Genomic DNA, 21549 nt, shown 5'->3' with positions numbered 1-21549 from the left:
AACTGGATAAAATAGAATCTGACACTGGATGCGATAAAGCTGCATGCTTTTCTACTTGGTTTCTTCCAGTTAAGATGCACCACTAAACCACTTAAAAGTTAACTTTTTGAAGAGGGGCATAAAATTTTCCATCAAATAAATACTTTAGGGAGATAGCTTTATTTTCTTCTACTCACATGTGCATGGCATTTAGATCAGGTATATATACACACAACAGATATTACCAGAACAACGCAGCATGATTTCCCAGTCATGGCCTCCAAACCAATGTCAATTTACAGTAAAGAAACAGAAACCTGTGTAACCCTCCAGTTACCTTTACCTTAAAGTTCATGTGGTTAAGAAGTGTTTTAAATCCCTTAACCCACAAGTAGTAAGTAGTGGGCCTCTTCAATTCTGTAATCCACAAACTTGACCCCAAACCAATCACGTGGTTTGGACTGTAAAACATGGTTAGCCTGCTGGAGATACAAGTCAGACAATATTCACCAAGTCCCTATTTTAGTGAAGACACTCAACTTATGAGGTATTTCAAACAGTGCAAAGTGCCCTCTCCAACTTCCCACAACTGTGAATTTGGGTTACCCTGCTTGTTCAACTTCAATAAAGGACTATTTTAGGTGCAGGAAAAAAAAAAAAAAAAAAAAAAAAAAAAGAGACTGGGAGGGGGAATAAAACATGCAAGGAGATTCTCAAAGCCGTAACACTTTTAGCCCTGAGCAGTTTAAAGAAAGTGAAGGCAGATGAGTAGGAGGAAGTTATGTTGGCTGCTTTCTCAGAGTCAAGGCCACATTTACAAGAAGCAATAAAAAAATAAAAGAAAGTTAATCCCTACAGAAAGGGTAATGCTTCTTTTTTCCCAGCCCCTCTTATTTCAGAATAGGAGAAGTTTCACAGATCCATGAATATGGTGGCTTGCAGCTGGAGAGACAGTGTCATTGAACAATGACAGCAGGCTTTAATTGTCAATTAGTTTCTTGGCTCTGATGTTGGCTTGCTCAATGCGTTCCCTGTTTGTATCAGCCTGAAAGAGAAATTTATAGATAATTTGCAGACTTCATGGAAAACAATTAAAAAATTCAAACTGACATGAACTTTTGAATTGCAGGTTATTATCATTGTGGGAGACAGAAGGGGAGCAACTTTTATAAGCTGGGAGAGTTATCAGCAGAAAAAGATTAATTTAAATATCCTGAGATAGGTTGCCAGTCTCAAAGCCAGGAATTGCACTTTCATTTTTACTGCTGTTTCATAAAGCAATACTAACTTGTTTACATCATATTTTAAGAGTTAGTAAGACTTGATCAGCAAGATTTATTCCAACCACCAAAATGAAAGAGCATCAGGCCAAAACAGGTGCCTGAAACTACCAGAAACACTATTGCTAAAACCAGTAATTCCCATTTGCAGTTAATTTGACCGGGCAATTTTCAGTCCACTTTATAAGATGTAAGAATGCCACACCTAATTTTAAACTCAGATTAAATTTTCTAGTGTTCTTTAAAATGTTTGACTTTTTACTTGATAACCACCTCAGATCTGCAGTTACAGAACAGTGAAAGACAATTAAAGCATCCTTCATAAGATCACGTTGATTGGTCTTATTAATACCACAGCCCCTAAATTACTAGACAAAATTGAGATGCTGACATAGGTACAACCAGCATTTATGTCAGGCTACCTCTGTATATTGAGAAAATTCTGCTCCTCTTGCTTTTAACCCTACTTGGCATTTTGGTGATATCTAACTTCCCATTTTGTCTTCATGCTGTAATTTTACAGCAATTGGTATTCACTTCTGCTTTTTAAAAGTCTTTAATAGACACTATTCATTAAAGCTTTCATTTCCTTTCTTACCAGGATGCCTGTAAAAGAACTTCTATTGATTTCAGAATATAGGGACTTATAAAATACAACTGAGTTCCTTAATAAGTTGCCCCCCAACATATTTATATACTACTCATCTGTTTTAGAAAGTTAATATAATAATGACTAACTTCCTGTGCCGAGTAGGGCAGGCCATGTCCCTATGCACCTACAAAACCTGTTACTCCAAAGTCTCCCCAGCCCCAATATTAACCTGTCCACAAGAATTAGGGCAATGAATTACCTGTGTTGTATTTTATGTTCAATGATTATAGTAACTTTTCAGGAATTCCAGAAGAATCTTGCTAGTGTTAAAAATACCTACTCCCTACCACATATGAGACTCCCTGCAAGCAACAATCCCCCAGTTATACCTCCAGTAAATGTCTCTGCTCTTTTGATCCAGTCAAGTTTAGTTGTTTTCAGAGTAAGCAGTGACCTGTGCTGTATTTTCAGGTTTCCTGACACTCCGAAGTATTTGAATTTTCAACTATGTACCCAAACACCAAGATATATCTCTTGTTCAAATCACTACAAGCTAGAGGATGGTATAATCTTAAGGCATATTTACTGCAAATACAGATAGATAGGACAGTAAGCCCTTTCCTTATAACTTCTCAGTAACAACCTCTAAGCTGAAGGCAGACAACACCCTGGACACTTACCTTTACATTTATCCTGTCTATTTGTTTATTCTGGGCATCAATCTCATTGCCCATATCCAGGGCCATGTTTTTCAAATTCCCAAGAATGTTTCCCACTTGAGCAAGATTTTCATCCATTTCATCTTCTCTGGCATCATTTGTTATCCTGTTCAAGTAATTAAAACAATGTTTCCAAGAATCAAGAACTTGCTTTTCCCTACCCTGAATTTACTTTAATAGAAATTGTTTGTTGCACAGTTATCTGACAGGCAATGTATTCAAGTGAGTTTTTCTCCTTTTAAAATTCCATGCATTTCAAGCACGCAGCTCACCAAAAAAAGGTGCTAAGCTAGCTGCTATTACAAAAATGGCTTAGAATTTAAACTTCCTTTGGTAGCTGTTATTTTAAGACACACATTTGTCTCAAATATACTTTATGACAATAAAAGTCCTTGATATTTTTCAGTCATCTCAGTAACTTGAGCACTAAGCTCTATAGTCCTCACATCCAGAAAGAGACTGATAATACCACCACTGCAATAAAAATGAGTGTGCAAGATGAACACTACAATACTGAAAGCAAGGTGTCTGCCATCTCCTCCTCTCCAAGCAGTAATGATTCCTCCAAGCAGTAGTAAAAAGCTTACTATTTAGCCAGTTCACCTAAAATGCCTCTGCAAGAAGCTGACAACTGGTAAATTAGGATTTCTGCATTTGAGATTGCGAAATATGAAGCAAACCTTGTAATATATCCACCACTTGGTCCTCCAGAAGTCTGAGGCTGCTGCCGATTTATACTTCTTGGTTGCATGGATATCACATGATCTGCTGAGTTCTCCGTTCCATCTCCCCAAGTCGCTCTGTATGCCTTGCTTGCCTCAAAGTTCTTCGTCCTACACCATAAAAATAAGAAATCTGAACTGCTACATCAGAAATATGGCTTCCTGACTGAAGTTCTGTATTAATCTAGCATTTTCAGAAACATTTGTCTTGTGCCTTAAAGGGATTAGATTTTGTGTAGACAAAACCTTGTCTATGCAATGCAGTTACTTATATCAGGATAGTACAAACATAACTGAGTTACTCTAGAGACAGTGATTAACTTGGTCTTAAGCTTTAATACAAGCACAGTAGTTTCCTTAAAGTAATATACTTTACCAGAAGAGGGGAGGCTTATGACAGCAACAGGAAAGCTTACACTGTCATAAGATAAAGTTGCTTTTACAACAGGAGTTAGTCTAGAGTCAGGATTAGTTACTTTTCAGGGAAGGAATAGCAATGAAAGAAAAAACCTTCCTCAAATACAACTAGCTACACTATGCAAGAAAACCATTAATCTCTACTGGTTTATTTCTCAAACATTTTCTGTTGCCAAGTTTGTTGTTGTTTTGTTTGTTTTGTTGTTTTTTTTTTTTTTAAAGTTAATGTTTCTCATTAATTTTGATGATGAAATAACAGTAATCATGTTTCAATAGCTCCTTCATTCTGCAATTCAATTGTATTAACTTAATTAAAGGAACAAACCAATTTACCATTACACTTTTACCATATAATTCAGAAGAGAAAAAAAATAAAGAAAGCACACTGACACGAAGCAGTCTCAAGAATCACAGACGCACAAAAGCAAGAAGGGAATAAAAATATAATAGAAAAATAACTGATCTAAATCGGGGTAATTTCTCATGAACCCTAAAGAACATATTTTGAGAAGAATAGTCTCATGTCCACCTTGTTTGCTGGCATTTTCAGGTTTAAACTAGATAATCCAGACTCCACCACCCTCTTTCTGCTTCTTTAAAAGCCTGTGAAGGGAAGTCTTTCACTACATCTACATTTACAGTTACAGGTAATAAATTTTTATATCTAAAGTGCCTTTCAGTAGCCCAGATTTTCTCATTGGGAGAGGTGTGAAATTAGCTCTGATGAAGAAATATTCCCCTCATTCTTCTGGCATTTATGTAATCGAAATGGGAAGTTGTATTTCATAGGTCAGATACTATGAAAAGGGAAACTACATCAAGGGAAAGAAATGGAATAATTTTATCTCCGTTCATAATGGAACTGTTGTACCCTGCAGAACCCTAAGGAAACCTAGTCAGTTCTAGCTCCTTGTGGATACACAGACTTGGAGATCTCTTAGGTTTACTGCAACTAGATTGAGCATTATATTTTAATCTCATTCATACTAAAGCCGCAACAGTGGGAGAGCTTGTAATGCTTCTGGATTAGCAAAATATTAGGTGCCAGAGGTAACTGAGGAATTTATTGAACAGAATCAAGTGGCCTGAAAACTACTTGCATATCTGAAGTAGACAGCTAGAAACAGAATTGTTGCTCAAATTAAGCACAGTTAAGAACAAAGCTTCTCACCACCTGATTTTTAAGAGCTGTTTTTCAAATTCACATTCATGGTTTCCAATTCATGCTTTTCAAATACATTCACTTTTCTCATGCTTCATTTCTGTAAGAGTAAGGCAATTTATACAACTTGCCAAACCACCAAGGGCTCAAGCAGTTGTTCATTTCCACATTAATACACTCTATAGTAATTGACATTTTCCATTCACATCAGTATTACAACACATCAGTCACAAGGAGACCTGCATGCAGACAACGTGCACATGCAAGCACAAATCTAACAGAAGCAGCACTTCAGACAGCTGGTTAAATGTACATCAGCACTAATAAGACTGACCTTGTCCTAAAATCCGCTTTCACCAGTTAAGTGAATACAGCTTCTTATCCTAGTCTTCATTTTTAGAAAGCAAGAGTTAGTGTTAGGAGAGAACAGAGAAGAAAGAATAGTAAAGACCAGCAAACGGGTAAATTATTAGTACGTATATTATATTAGAGTACTGCCAGTATTTTGTGTTTTCACAAAGCTTTTATAAACAATCTAAGCCTAGGAGAAATGAGAAAAGCAGTATTTATTTCAGCAAGTGTTCTGATTTAGCCTTATGCAAAAAATGAAAAGTTTTGGAGATAACCGATTGACAAGTAACTCTGATAGAAAAATTGATGTACCAGTAGATATATGACAGACATCCAGTTTCTTCTTCCTCATTGCCCTCTACTTATCTAGTAGATTTTTCTGCACATCACTGCCCATTCTTGTATACAACTTATTGTTTCTTTTATTGTTAACCATATATTTGGAGTGCCAGAAGAGTTCATAAATTTTGAGCTTACTTAGTGTCAATAAGCTGCTTGGCTTCGGTGAAATAAGACTGTCAACTACAGAAAACAAAGACTGAGTGTATCAAAATGCTCAAAGTCCATCAGCTTGATAAAACCGTTATAAAACAGTAAGCACACCTATCCAGAGGTCAGGACAGAACTATCTGCCTTTTCAAGATACTAAAACTCTAAGACTTTCAGCCTTAGAAGCCACATTCATATCTATCCTAAATGATCCTCAAAGTATTATTTTTATATATATATAAAGTAGACTCAGCTACTCCAAGGAATTTTAATCTAGATTTCTGCTACCTCTCAATAGCATGAGCAAAAAACCCCTTACCATTCAAAAGACCTAAAAATGAACACACACACACACTATTCACTTCAGCGGTCACACTCTTAAAAATAACTTATTTATCCTTCACTTGGAAGAATTATGATCACATATAATTCACACAAATCAAATTGATACTTTGCTGCTTAAATATAAAGCTAGCACACCTCCAAAAAATAAATATTGTTTTCCTTATAATACTGATTCCTGATCATCGTTTAGGCGTTTAGAAGTACAAATCAAGTGCTATACAAAAAGATTAGATTCCTTCTTTCTCCAAAAGAGAAGTTTTCTCGCTTTTAAGTTAATACAAAAATACTTTTGTGAAAAAGTGATTTTCGCAGTCAAATTTCTAGAAGACAGGCACTTATGTATAGCTATTTGCATTGCAATTTGGTCTCATCTGTATGGACACTGATAGTATTCTACTAAATATAAACTTTAAGGAGATTAGGGCACAATTGTGCAGGACGTTATACAGCAGTTATGTTTGCAGTGAAAAAAGCACAATATATGGTTAGATGCAAGTAAGCTTCAACTACTCATACAATTTTAAAAGGGTGCAGCTCTACAAACCAAAACAGTTGACTTTGCTAGAAATTCAGCATGTTTTAATTAGCTCTTTTATTACAGACCATCTCCCAGTACAGTAGCTATTGGGAATATTCTAGAACTTCAGACCCAAGTACCAATTTAACTGACCTGTTACAAGGACAGACACAGAGCCCACAACATTTGTTGAGCTCTGTCAGTGTCTTCTCAGCTTCTCTCATATCCTTATTTATCTGGTCCATGCCTTCTTCTATGCGATTTAGTTGTTCTAGAAGGGAAACAAATAACCTGAATAAACACAGACTGGAGGAAGGTGGGGGTGGGATATTAACATTTCTTTCAAGCAGAAACTTAAAAGTTTCAGTTCTATCTTTATGCCAAGATTAATGCCTTCTGGGATTTTATTTTTTGAATTTTAAGCAAGATATTCAGTGATAAGTTTTGTTTACTACATTAAAAATATTTTCCCTATCCTTAGAGCAGCACTTCTGTTGCTGCTTTTAGAATAAATGCAGTTACATATGGTGAAAGGAACAGCACGGCTGTATTATATTTTATCTATCATGGTCTCTCAACTACTTTAAAACCTCTTTTAAACACTACAAACAGCTGGAAATAACCAATTAGCAAATCTCATTTTCACATAAGTAGTCTTTAATAAGCCTTTAGTTTCAGCAACAACTCTTGAATGTAATTCTTTTTCTTGCAGCCATAAAATTGATTTTTAGTGTCAGAGAGGAAGAAGGAAAAACTCACCTCCCTGTTCATCCAGCATGGTGATAGTTTTGATGCCAACATCCTGGGACTGCAGAAATAAGTTTATTTGCAGATATAAAACCACATTTCAATACATCAGTGCAAAATCAGAAGGTTTCTATAGTAGATTTAATAAGACAGCCAAGTTCATATTAAAATGCTGTCCTAGGAATAACTTCTGTGGTAAAGCTATGTTAAATTTCGAATTAGATCCTATGTTAGGCTGATAATAATCTCACCTGTTAACCTATCTCTATTAGTGTTTTTCCTGGTGAGGTGTTTTACATTACAACAAGATGATAATTTATTGTAATACTCAGCTTGAACTATGACAATGTCAAGCTAAAAGAGTAAACATAGCTGTGCCTTGCTTCAAAAAGCAGCATTTAGTTCATTCTTTATCCCTACACTCTTCAATAGGGCTGACAAGGCCTTTAGTCCTGGAAGCCAGAGTAAAAGAACGCAAAATAAAGCCTGCAAAACCATTCTTGAGAATTCAGCAGAAGAGATCAGGAAGAAAATAGCCCATCACTAGTTTTAGAACCAAGCAAAAGAAAACAGCAATGAGGAATACGCCACAGTATAGCTCCTTGCTGGCTCAAAGTCTTGAATCTAGCATGCAAGTTGCACCTATGCTTTACTGTAAATTAGCAGCGTAGAACTGCCTATGGTAGGAGTTATTTTAGCTTCTATGAATCAAACTATGATACCAAGAGAAATTACATTGGCTCATGATGTGTTCGAGAGGTATTCATTAGGCTACGCCGATTCAAATGCCTCACTGGTAACAGTAGTAGCTGCAGTTCCACAGCAGCCTGCTACCATCTGGACAGCGAGTACAGGCTCTAAAGCAGTAGTGACCAAACACTTTAGGGTCCTTATTCAGTGGATTATTTTTTAGTGTTCTCACACTGACAATAAGTGTCTTAAGTCTTCAGCACTAAAAGTCTCAGCATTAGCTTTGAAAGGCATTACTGTTTAGTCTCTGGATTCCCATTTGTCTATATTGCATATCCAAATACTAGCAAAATTGTCCTGATGAATCAGTTAAGCTTTAAGTCTACCACAGCTGACTATCAGCCATCTTATCTTACTCCCTACCAACAGGATGCTCTATATTTTTTTTTGAAATTACAGCATCAAATGTAAACTTTCAGTCATTTTTACAATGGGGCATGCAAGCAGTAACAGTGTAGAACAGATTCCACATACAATATCACCTAGATAAACCCAAAACAGATTTGTTTCTAGTCATGTGTTTCAATGGTGTTAAGAGTTTCATCATCGTACTTCACTATCTTTTGTAGATACTACATTTGTTCAGAACTAAAAGCAGCCCTACCCTCTATTAACCCACCCAACTGAGCCCTACACTCCTCAAAGCAGGACGTTTTCACACTGTTCACAGGCAAAGTGAGCTAAAAGACAAATGGAAGATATGAGAAACAAGTGATGCAGCAGCCAAAGTCATAACTGGCCACCACAGAAGACTTTTTGTAACTTACCTGTAGCGTTTGCAGATTAGGCCATTTTGCTTAAGAGGAAAATAGGTAAAAAGGATATAGATCTTCCTGTGATCTGACTTGACATACGTGAAAAACATTAGGTTTAAAGTCATTCTAACTCTACCACTGAATTAAACTAGCAACTTTAATATTGAGAAAGACAAAAACAGTGATTAAGATCACTTTGTAAACGTTAACAAGCTGCTGCTTATACTTAAATTAATAAATCCACAGGGAATTCAAAAGCTTTTCCTTACCTCAATGGCCAAGCCAAGAATCCTCCTTGTGCTTTCCAAAGACTAGAAAGAATTTTAAAATGAGTGCATTAACAGTGTATATCAGTGTCTGAAAGTCTTCTTTACCAGTTCATTGCAGTAAAGCAACTAGTATACAAAGTTCCATCAGCCTGTCTGTACATAATACACACTACAACACAGTCATAGTGGCAGCATACTAGTTTATTTTCAGTAGCTAGTAAACTGTTGGGTTTTAGTACTTGCTAGTACATTGTTTATCCCATTGGAAAGTCACTATAAAAGGAAAAATATATTCAAATGAATTTTAGTTAAATAAAAAAGTCAACATGATTAAGAATAGCATAGATACCTAGCCTGCATTGTCTCAGTAATCAGGACTGGGTGATCTACTCTGTCAAGTAGGTAGCTTTACAATTCAGAAGTTTAAATTCTTCCTTAATTTTAGGAGTAGCCTTCAGTCCAGTATTTACCAAGTAAAGTGCGAGTATGAAGATATACCCTTGCAGAATCACTACCCTAGACTGTCCTGTCTTTATTTTTAAAGGATATTGTAATCTTGGCAGGTAAGTCCTGTAATCCCCAATGGCTTCCTATAAGCTTTACCTCATCAGTGACCTGGTTGGCCCTCAGCTGAATTTCTTCAGGTGATAGTTCAGCCATGATGAGGAACTATTACTTGTAAGTAATCACGTTAAAGAGAATCTTCCCCCTGTAATAAGAGACACCAGGTAAGCATCAAAATTACCCTTTTATCAGTATTTTGACTTGCAATTAGAAGACGGTTGAAATGTAAAGACTTTCATTCTTTGATTCTGTTTAATACAACACCCGGTTAGGACTATAAGGCACTAAAAAAATTATTCAGCTGGTATGACATAACTGAGGAGCTAAAAGAAATGCAGGAACAATCAGTATGTGAAATAGTTTCCTTTCCAAGATTTGGCTTCCTAAACATTTTTGGAAAATTCTATTGTTAGTTTAAGGTAAAAAAAAATAATCAGGAAATGAAGTCTTAAAATAAAGAGCTTCTCCATGTTCAAAAAGCACACTGGTTTACCCAGTAATCCAGAAAGAAATTAAGGCATTTGAGTTACTAGAGTAAGGTTTAAGTATTCCTCCCCTTCCCTTTGAAGGGTTTCAACAGACAGTCAGAAATAGGGGAAACGTTTTCACAGACCAAGCACCACCTAAAATGATTCCAGTAACACTCTGGAAGTAGTTCTTCTTATGGTATGGTGAATCCCTCAAATGCAAAAGGATCTGCAAAAGTTTCAAATGGTATGTTTGCAAGTCTAGCAAAGGTTTCCAAATCTACCTTTCTCATAATAAAGGCAGGATCAAGATTTTCGTAACTGAAGTCCCAACACACCATGACTTAACTTTTGCTATAAACAGAAGATATATTTTTGCCTGAAGAGACAAGAGGAAAAAGCAAGCCCGTCAATAAGCGTGTCCTTATCAGAGCAAGGCTTTTTAGAGCTAAGAACCCACATTTTTGTTGGATGAATGGTAGTAAAGCTGGCACTCTTAGCAATAGGAAAACAGACCTCCCAGGCAATAAAGAGTTTAATAAGGTAGCACATAAGCTGAGCAATAAGAGGACTTTTTAAAATTAGTTTTCCCCTAAATTTTAGATTAATCCTTGCTCTTTCACATGAGTAGCTTCCAATTAAGTTTACGTTAGCCATTGAGATCACTGAAATGTCCTGCCTGACTAACATAACTATGTTCCATTTTTCCCCTACAAGATTAGTATTTTAGAAGACATAACGTTAGTAACTGCTCCTAGAAGGGCAAATTCACGCACATTCACTCAGCTAGAGAATGGATGCTGTTCACAGCTCTTTGCAGGAAGTGTGCATACCTCTGAGCGCAAATTGAAATCAAGACACCATTACAGCTGAAATGCTGAAGTATTCTCTAAACTCTAAAGCAAGTCTGGTCTTTAGCACCTAACATGCCTCCTCAGCCTAAGACTATGGCTCTAGGAGGTTTTTCTAAGTAGCTGTCAACACAAGGTATTTTTTGCCATGGTTTAAAAAAAAAAAAAAGATAAAATCAGACATTCTCACACAGGCCTCCAATAGCTCTAATAGCTCAGCTTGTAGTAGTCCAATTCAGCTACATAAACCTGGGAATGAAAAGCTGATTAAGTTCCTTTCATGAAGTTTATTTAGGGCAGCTCAGTCCCAACTCTGAATTTGGGAATACCCTTCAAGCTGGTTTGCACAGCTAAGGACCAGTAAAGCCAAGACAGGGAGGAAAGGAGCTATTTTCACTGAATTAGATTAAGCACAGGAAAGCGACACCAAGCTGGTTCTTTGGGTGAAGATCTCACATTTACTTAATATTCAGAAACAGGATGAAATTTCAACTTTATAGTAGCACTGAACAAGCAATATATGGGTTACTGTAATTGTTGCAGGTTTGGTCAGCCTTTCTCAACTTTGGGTGCCACAGTCAGATAATTCTGCAGCTTGGAGCCATAAAACAAATCTCATCTTGGACAGCAAAAGGGATATCGCATCCCCACCCTATGAATACAACAGCTTCCCAAGAATCCAATTGTAATTGTATAACAGGGCCAGAAATGCAGCTGTATTCCCAGAGCAAGCCGGAGATTTATTTTTCAGCAGCCCTGGTGTCCTGCTTCCTTTTGCAGCTGTGCATACAGGCTACCCTGACAAGAGGGTAAGAGGAACAACAGGACAACAAGAGGACAAGAGGAAACGGCCTCAAGTTATGCCAGGGTAGGTTTAGATTGGATATTAGGAAAAAGTTATTCACAGAAAGGGCTGTTAAGCATTGGAACAGGCTGCCCAGGGAAGTGGTAGAATCACCATCTCTGCGGGTATTTAAAAGACAGGTAGAAATGGTGCTTAGGAACATGGTTTAGTGGTGGTTTTGGCAGTTTTAGGTTGTGGTTAGACTTGATGATTTTAAAGGTCCCTTCCAACCTAGACAATTCTGTGATTCTACCCAGGAGTTCACATACCAGCATAAGCAGAATTGCTGGCCATATGATGTAACCCTAGCTCAGAAGGTGTCTTTGAGTTACCCAAGAGCCATACTGCAGCCAATGCTATGCACTACAACACCAATTTCTTTGCTTTTGAGGCAAGGGCATGACAATAATATTCTCAAGCATGCATAAGAAGGATTTGTTTATAAAATAAGTCTCTAATGGGTAATAAGACTCTTATCTTTGAACAGATGTTTGCAAATACATTATACTACTACATCCACATAAAGAAAGCACCCAAAATCTGAAGAAAGAATGTATACATTATCAGGCCAGATATTGAATTTTGCGTTTTATTCAATACTGCCAGAATGTTGTCCTGTGCTAGTAGGACTGCACATTCACGTAGAAGCCATTGAAAAACAAACCAGCAATGAGACTGAAAAAGGAGAAGGAAGGAGACAGTCAGCACTTCCAACTCCCAAGCTAGTAATTCCTGGTGGTACAGTTTGGAAGGTAACATATTACTGGAAGCTGACAGTCATGAATTAGCTTCAGGACTGAAGCTCACATAGACTACACTAAATTCACCCTGGGCTGACAACTGTGATATATTAATATAAGTCCTATGAAAGATAATGCCATGTTGAAATATGATAGTACTTACATGAAGAGACATAGCAATTACATAAAGCAGCTCCTTCGTGTACTATTAGCTATCAAACTATCCCCCTAATCTTTGTCCTATTTATGTTAGCTCACTGAGGAACTAGCAATTCATTATTTGACAAATAAGTTAGTAGTAACACACTAAACAGAAAGTGTCTGAAGTTGTACCTGATGCCAGACAACAGCTTGAAAACACAAGCACTTGCCACCAAATCTACCAGTGCTGACAGATAAGCTTTGCGTTCTCCTAGCTTCCTCACAGCTTCCTGAACAAGTCCACTGCCAGACAGCAAGACGTTCAACAGAGACCACAGCACTCCTCCCACTTTCCCCCTAAATCAATGGTATTTAGTCTTAAAACTGTTTAGTAATTGACCTAACACTGAAGAAATCCAGCTGCAAGATATGAAGGAAGAAATCCTTCTACATAGCAGACATCCATAATACAGAGCAAAAAAGTTCATTCCAGAATTCCTCAAAGCTGAGGTATGCTCATATCTGGACACTCGTAGTGTTTAGCCTCTTGTGACATGAAAACATGATCTAAAGTGTTAGTTCATATGCTCAATTCACAACTGCTAGGATAACTGACCTATGTGGGAGGAAGCTAAATAAAACTACTCAGAACACTTGGTTAAGAGACAAGTGTTCTGACAATCTTTTATCACAGATAAGGTACAGCTACTTGCTGATCTTTTCTGATCATTTCTTGAGGTCTTATGTCACTGCAAACAGTGACAGAATATTTCTTCCTCTAGTGTTCCCAGCAAGCTTACCCACCTTCACTTTTCAGCCTTTGCCATTAGAGCTATGTAAAACAAGATAGCAGTTCCTTCTTAAGATAGGCTTAAGAAAGCACGCTTTTTGAATTGGTTGGATTATAACGTTTGTTTAAAGCTGAATATCCAAACCCGATGCATTAGACTCCAAAAAGGCAGTTTTATTCCCATTAGTTTGTACAACTGAGTTGGCCAGCATTGCTTTTATAAACACACATACAACCTGCACAGTAGCTCCGCAGCAGAAGTTACTGCCATGAGGCAGAATAGAGAGAGACATTGCCTAGGCAGTTACAAAAGGACTTCTCACCACACAGCATTTTATAACATCCAAAAAAGCATACAGGAGTAATTGAGAAGAAACCAAACATTTCCCAAAAAGCCTGTTCCTAAAGATGGAGATACATACTTGAGAGCTGCATGTCTAATTGGAGTAGCTGGACCATAGCAGGTGACTGTATTGCAAGATATCTCTACAGAAGATGTTAGAACACCCAAGATGAGGCCATTTGTATTGAAATAATAGCTTGACTATTCCAACAGAACACCATATACAAACATAAGGAGAAGATACTCATCCCCCCATCTTTCTGCCTAGGAACCATAAAGCACCCATTGAGGTATCCAGCTCTTAAGTTAATGGTATATGACAAAATTATTTTATATCCAAGACATTAAGGTTCCTCAATAAAGACAAAAATATTCAGGGAGAAAATACTTGATATGGTTAAAGTGTTCCTGGCATGTATTTTTATTCTAATGTAAGATTTGCTAAGGCAAAAAATTTATTTTTATATCAACGCTTCTTTGCTTTCCCTGCCCCAACATTTTTAAAATCTTAGCCACAAAGTAACCAAAGGAAAAAAGACGACAGCCTACAAAGAGACTTCATAATAATATTACAAGATTCTGCTATTTTATTTTCTCTCTAGAGTGGTAAGTTTTAAACAAGAAACTAATGTGCCTAAGTACAAAGTAGAACTCCTTTAAAGAAGGATGTAATGTCAGCTGTATTTACTTTTTGTTATCAAGAAGTACTCTGCAGTATTTACTCAGTTACCAGACTGCAAGGATTAAACACATTTCAGTGCAACTCCCCCTCTAGCCCTTGCACAGGAAAACCTGGCACCTACAGACTATGTAGAAATAAGCTTGCTACAATAATATATTTTCTTGAAGTAATGAGCCTCATGAAACTTTTCTACCCGGAAACTTAGACTACAACATATTCCTCAACTATCAGTGCCTTACTCAAAGGAAGATTCATCATGAAACAAGAGCAGCAAGGAAATAAATGCAGGGCCTGCCGATCATAAGAATCTGTCTTGTCTGCTATGTTTTATTGTGGAGATTGTGAGTGCAGAAAAAGTTATTTGAAATTCCAGTTTCAAGCAAAAGCTTTAGATAAGACGTTATCTCTTCACAAGACTTCATGCTGTGCTAAGCCATCCTATAAGCTCACTATTATAATGACTATTAAAACCACGATATTACTGCCCAAGCCAGTTGAGCATGGATTAGACTTAAGTTACTTCTATCCCTTGAACAAGAGATAAGTGAAATAAATTCTTGTCTGCACATACTTCCCCCCCGCCCCTTATTATGCATTTATTCATGGCTCCAAAAACCCTGAAAAACCTTCAATTCACTTTCCTATGTAAAATTGTTAGGTTGGAGAAGGCTGAGGAAAAGACACAGCAAAGGTGATCTTACAGAACTGTTTAAGACCTCAAGGTGTTTCCTGCAAAAAAAATGAGGGACACTACAGGCACTTTCGGTCTGGTTTTAGCATGACATCAGACCCATTCAAAGCATCATTGGCTTAGAGATCTTAATTTGGTTAGTCAACTCACCCGTATAGCAGCTGAAGCATTTTAGCAGGTTCTTTGTTTTGAAAAAACTGAAGGTGACGTAGATTGATGTGAGCTATGGCTATGTCTACATTAGCAGTAGGGTAATCCCACGAGAGTACAGTGCAAATTTTTGTTTAGGGAAAGTACCACTCACATTACCACAGATGAGGTGGATAAGTCACAAGTATTTAATCAGAGTTCTGCCTAAACCACAATTACTGAATTGAGAACTAACGCCTGCCAAGCCATAACTTTCATAAGACTGAGTACAATAGGAGCAAATCCAGTATTAGTAATATATGTGCAGACAGTAGGTCGCTGTGGGTAAGTCTCCAGGTTTAAATTTTCTGCTTGTGATCAGGAAGTTAAAACAGTATCATTTTATCTAACAGCAGCTCTCTGGCTGGGATTCCCTGACAATAGGCACATTCAGGGAAAAAATAAAGCATTTGAATGGACAGAGTCTCAAGATCAAAGTACTGTTTTATGCAGCCAGCTACAACATAGTCATCTTTGCCACCCATCTTCCCAGAGCACACAGTAAAAAATTAACATGAAATCTTCTTTTGTTGTCTCTGTCATTGGTCTAAGATACTCCTCTGCGCAACCATGTTTTTTTCTTACAAGTGTCTTCTTTTTCATTCACAATTACTTGTAAACTGGATGCCAGCTATTTATGCCAACACTCTGTTTCCAATGCAAACAAGTTTCAAAAGCCATTACAACAGTGAGGTTTATAGTCTTTTCAAGGGTTTTTCAATCCCAATAATCTTCAGAGGCTTATAAGACACTTCCAAGGTAGTAAAGCTATAGTAGGCAATTTACATGCTGTTTGAATATGCTTTTCAGCACTAGCTGAGAAGCAATTCTAAGGCTTATTAGCTCTAGAAAAAAAGAAAATTTACTCCCTTCTTTTACAACAGTCATGGCATATTCAGGCTGTGCTATCCAAAGCACTCAAAAACCGTAGGAACTTTTCATCTTGCTGATCTTTGTGAATTTAAACCAACTGCAGGGCACCACAAGGCCTAATAAAGTGCTTGCTTAAACTGCAATTACGCAGTCTGCATCTGGAGAGGACTGTCATCTACCTGGACCTGCACAAAGTGTTTGACACTGTCCCACACAATATCCTGGTCTCTAAATTGAGAGACATGGATTTGACAAATGGACCACTCGATGGATAAAGAACTGGCTGGATACTTGTACTCAAAGAGTTGCAGTCAACAGCTCAATGTCCAAGTGGAGAGCAATGACGAGTGGCGTTCCTCAGGGGTTGGTACTGGGACCTGGACTGTTCACCATCTTTGTCAGCGACATGGACAGTGGGGTCGAGTGCACTCTCAGCAAGTTTGCCGATGATACCAAACTGTTTGGCGAGGTAGACATGCTGGAGGGGAGGGATGCCATCCAGAGGGACCTGGACAGGCTGCAGAGTTGGGCCCAAGCCAACCTCATGCAGTTCAACAAGGCCAAGTGCAAGGTACTACATCTGGGTCGGGGCAATCCCAAGCACAAACACAGGATCGGTGGGGAATGGATTGAGACCAGACCTGAGGAGAAGGACCTGGGGGTGCTGACTGATGAGAAGCTCAACATGAGCCAGCAGTGCGCAATCGCAGCCCAGGTGGCCAACCGTATCCTGGGCTGCATCAAAAGAAGTGTGGCCAGCAGGTCAAAGGAGGTGATTCCGCCCCTCTACTCCGCTCTCGTAGGACCTCACCTGGAGTACTGCATCCAGCTCTGGAGTCCCCAACACAAGAAGGACATGGACCTGCTGGAGCACATCCAGAGGAGAGCCACGAGGATGATCTGAGGGCTGGAGCTCCTCTCCTGTGAGGAGAGGCTGAAAGAGTTGGGGCTGTTCAGTCTGGAGAAGAGAAGGCTCCAGGGAGATCTTATTGCGGCCTGCCAGTACCTAAAGGGGGCCTACAGGAGAGCTGGGGAAGGACTTCTTACAAGGGTATCTAGTGATAGGATGAGGGGAAATGGCTTTAAACTGGAAGAGGGCAGGTTTAGATTGAACATTAGGAAGAAGTTGTTCACTTTGAGGGTGGTAAGGCACTGGAACAGGTTGCCCAGAGAGGTTGTTGAGGCCCCATCCCTGGAGGTGTTCAAGGCCAGGCTGGACGTGGCCTTGGGCAACCTGGTCTAGTGGGAGGTGTCCCTGCCTATGGCAGGGGGGTTGGAACTCAACGATCTTCAAGGTCCTTTCCAACCTAAGCCATCCTATGATTCTATGATTCTGTGAATGATCATAAGATTTGTCCTGCATCTCTGGCTGACATGCAGCCATTTTGTGCCTCTGACAGAGTGAATGCCTTTCAGAAACTTGTCATACATCTGTCACATTTACTAAATATCGTGAATTAATTCCCTGCTCACCATCTGGGGGTCCTCTACTTGAACCTAACCCCTTTTCTATCAAGTTATGCATCTAATCAATATCATATAATTTTCTTCCTCCTTCACTGATTAGTCTAAACTAGAAGTTAAGCAGAAACGTTTCCTTTTTTTGCTGTTAAAGATATTTTGATATCATCAGTAACACGCAGCAGGCTGTGCCTTGGTGCCTCGTTCCATAAATGGAGAGTAAGTAAGAGGTCTACAATTTCCTTGTGAGTAGGAAGTAAAGTGAGAGAAGAAGAAACCAGTGTAAATACTTTTGGCCATGGAAGACTATAGCTGTGAGACCTGAAAGTTGTTATAAGACTATCTCTTTAATGCCAAACCCATAAGGTTTAAGTCTGCCTTCTAGAATAATTTATTTCTATCTCTCTCTCTCTCTCAGAAGACCTATTTCCAAGCTGCGAAGAAAAACCACGTAACTTCTACAAAGTGTTCTAGCAAGACTCCATGCTTGCATCTTCATGTTGTTTTCCTCTTTAAAATCTAGTGAAAGTTTTTGGCAGTCAGGAACTAACTGTAGCATAGTTGAGTGGAAAACTTTCATACACATGTCCTAGTTACTCATTTTTATAGAGTCACGATATGAAAGAATTCTACCTTTTCTATTTCCAAATAGCCATATTTGACTACCTCTACGTTTCAGATAAATCAGAAAGAAATACTTGTACTTTATCCTTTTAACGTAAACCACTAGTAATACCACCAAAGTATTAAACCTTAAAATCCTACAATTCCCAGTTCACAAGTTCTTTCCTTGGATGTTTCATATACATACCGGGCAAGACATTTTAAACAATAGCTACTAACCAATAAATCTAAAAGTGCGATTGAGAAATGCAGCCGATGCCTCCTTTTGGGTAATCTTACCACAAAGCTAGGAACTCAGAGATGACACAACCCTGCTATTGCAGCAACCGACTGAAAGCCAGTATCTCATGAGCTACACTTTTAGCCATCAGTGTATTGGCACAGCCTCAGGTGATTATGGATGCTCTCTCAGTTCTTTCTCTTGTGAAGCAAGCTGTTGCCCTCCCCCAAAAGATGAAAAAATCCATGAAACAATATTCTCAGAAAAATGTAAATGTTAATTATGAAATTCCTGTGCATTATTGAAAAGATTAAAAGTTAGACAGTTTATAAATTAGGTGGCTTTGTATTGAGAGTTGGAGGTTTTTTTGTTCTTTCAAGTTCTTATCACTAATGTAGGAGGAGTTGGGGTTTTTTTTTTAAACCCTTCCTTAACATAAACAGTTATCTTATTTGTTAGCTGAAATTCAGCCCAGCTAATGCAGGGTGGTACAAGGCATCAGCAGCAGAATGTACTTCCCCATACGATTATGCCTACAAGATAAATGAATAAAGCATCTGTGATCCTGGGGGAAGAGGCCAGGACCTAAGAACAAGACACTACTCTGCATGCTTCCTGCTTTCTCTTATCAGCTTCCTGAACACACTGCACAGAGGCGATAGCACAAAGAATAGGCGCTAGCAATGCCACCTCCTCTGTGCAGTGTGTTCAGTTCTATACTCATCTCCACAATTCATTTTTATCCCTGGAAAAGCCTCGTGATACCGCCTCCAAATTAGTTATTGGCCAACACAAATTAACCATCAACCCTAGATCCACATACAGACAGTAACAGATTCCATTTTTTCTAATGACACAAACTGTGCCATATAAAAAGCTACTTCAAAAAATGTAGACCAGCAGAGGTCAGACACAGATTGGTTACTAGACTACCAATAAGCAATTGATTGCTCAAGTCAATGAATCAAGCAAGTGACATCCCAGGAGGCTTTTCCTTTGACCCTAAGCACCTTTCTACATACCCGTTCCCTTTGCAGCACAGAATCAGGTTTGTTCACGAAGGAGAAGTAAAGCAACACCCAGCTGCTTAGTTCTGAACACCAAGCATCTACTGCCCTTTTTAAGAGGCTGAAAAAGAGGAAGGTAAATAGCTAAAGAAGTTGCATAATGAAATTTCTGAAGTTTCTTTAGCTCATTTGCTCAGGTTGTCAAATCATGTGTGCGTATTTGATAACCTTCATTGTATGAAACAGAAATGAAAGTGAAAAAGGGAAAAAAAAAAAAGTGAAAAATAAAAATGAGTCCTCACTAGCTGCCCAGAAGTGCCAAGGACATCAAGATGTATGATTAAGAGAAGTACAGGTTACTTTCGATGTTTATCGTTTACTTCGTACCACGACAGCATCTTACCAATTTCGTCTAAAGGCAGCGGGACGTCACGCAAGCTAAGCAAGGCGTAGCAAAAGGAGGCCTTTCTCCTTTTCCCTCCTAACAGCTCAATTCAAGGGCTCTCATCAAGCGAGTAATGACCACCTCGACGCCCCTCGTAGGGGAGGGCCGGGCGAGGCCTCCCAGCACACCAGGGCACGGCTGCGGCTGAGGCGGGGACTGGCAGGGCCCCCCCGGGCCCGCACCAGACCGCCCCGCTACCCCACAGCTGAGGCAGGGCGGCACCCGCCGGGCTCCCGCGAAGGCCCCCGCGGTGCGGAGCCGAGCCCGCCCCGCCCGGGGCGCTACGCGGCAGGAAGGCGCCCGCAGACCGGATCCCCTTAGCCAGCTGCCCCGCCCGGGCGCGGAGAACCGACAAGCCCCGGCCACCGCACACCTACCGGCACCACCGCCGCCGCCGCCTCCGAGTCGAGCTGTGCCGCCGCCGAGCCGCCCCTTTAAGAGCCCATGTCCCGCCTGTCCCCGGTGCAGAGCGGCGACCCGCGAGAGCGTCACTGCCCGTCCTCCGGAAGCGGGAACCGGCACCGCCCGCCACACCCAACATGGCGGCGCAAGGCAGACGCCCCCGCGGGCAGCCTGTGTACACTCAACATGGCACCAGGCGAGCGCTTCTGCGCATGCGCCTGGGGTGAATGTGCTATGGGTGGCGGTTCCGCGGTCCGCCCTTGCTGACTGCAGCTGCGTTAACAAATAGGGCAGCACAGAAATAGCCCTGTTTATGTCAGTGGGGCTCTTCTCCGGGTCAGTAACTCTCCATTAGAAAGCAGTGTGTCAGCCCCTCTTCTGCTACCAGAGAACGAGGCTGGAAAGGGAAAGCCGCCATTCGGAAGCACAGACCTTGTTGTCTCTTGCAGCTGAGACTGGCTAGCCTTTCCTGAGGCGCCTTCCTTCTCAGGCGTGGATAACTTCTCCCCTGTCCAGGCTGCCGTTCGGATGCCGTACCTGCTGCCAGGCTGCTCACCCGGAGCGGTGCCGGCAGCTCTCGCAGCATCAAGGCCGGCAGCAGCTCACGTGGCCCTTTGAGCCTGTCCCTCTTCCAGTGACACCGCTGGGACCTCGCAACCGGGCCTCGGTTTCCCTTCTCTCGGGGTGCTCGGAGCCCCCTTGGGCTTCCTAAAAAGGCCCGGTGGGTTAAGGCTCACTGCACACCGCACAGCCAGGGCCGGAGCACACGCACTTGTCCTCCCGTCCTTCAAATCGCTGCCGGAGCAGATTTTCCATGCGCAGCCGCCCTGGCCCAGCACGACGGCGGCGGCAGTGGCTTCCCGTCGCTGAGGTACCGGCGGTCTTCACTGCCTGCTTTTTAGAGCGGCGGCATGTGGCATTACTTGTGTTTATAGCGCTATACTTACAGGCGATAATAACGGTTTCTTATCATTATCGATTGGTAAGTGCCCTCAATGGGCAAGCAAGTACAACTGCCCGCGCCGGGGAGTCCGCCCGTACTCCCCTGCCCAGCTCTCCCGCCGCCAGGACTACGTTTCCCGGCAGGCACCACGGCGGCGCAGGCGCACCTCCCGGCGTGC

General features: G+C 40.3%; 1 protein-coding gene across 1 annotated transcript; it reads right to left on the bottom strand.

Moving 5' to 3' along the window:
• Positions 1-140: 140 nt before the first annotated feature.
• SNAP23 (synaptosome associated protein 23) lies at positions 141-21465 on the bottom strand. The gene is made up of 8 exons (XM_082485327.1): positions 21376-21465; positions 9698-9803; positions 9095-9136; positions 7333-7381; positions 6727-6844; positions 3251-3403; positions 2532-2676; positions 141-1024 (listed from the first exon to the last, which is right to left on the bottom strand). The coding sequence occupies exons 2-8, from the start codon at positions 9752-9754 to the stop codon at positions 959-961; spliced, it is 630 nt and encodes a 209-aa protein (XP_082341453.1). The 5' UTR covers positions 9755-9803; positions 21376-21465; the 3' UTR covers positions 141-958.
• Positions 21466-21549: the final 84 nt, after the last annotated feature.

Source organism: Vanellus vanellus (assembly GCF_965231255.1).
Source record: "Vanellus vanellus genome assembly, chromosome: 6".
Classification (NCBI taxonomy): domain Eukaryota; kingdom Metazoa; phylum Chordata; class Aves; order Charadriiformes; family Charadriidae; genus Vanellus; species Vanellus vanellus.
The sequence above is the reverse complement of the archived record's forward strand: the minus strand, read 5'-3'. Positions and strand labels throughout refer to the sequence as shown.

Bases quoted from the DNA above. Each gene is read 5' to 3' on its own strand.
- SNAP23 (XM_082485327.1), bottom strand. From the start codon at position 9,754: ATGGCTGAACTATCACCTGAAGAAATTCAGCTGAGGGCCAACCAGGTC. The intron at 7,382-9,094 runs GTAAGGAAAAGC...TTATTTCTGCAG, and splicing joins TTCTTGGCTTGGCCATTGAG to TCCCAGGATGTTGGCATCAA. The intron at 6,845-7,332 runs GTGAGTTTTTCC...TTTCCCTTCTAG, and splicing joins CATGCTGGATGAACAGGGAG to AACAACTAAATCGCATAGAA.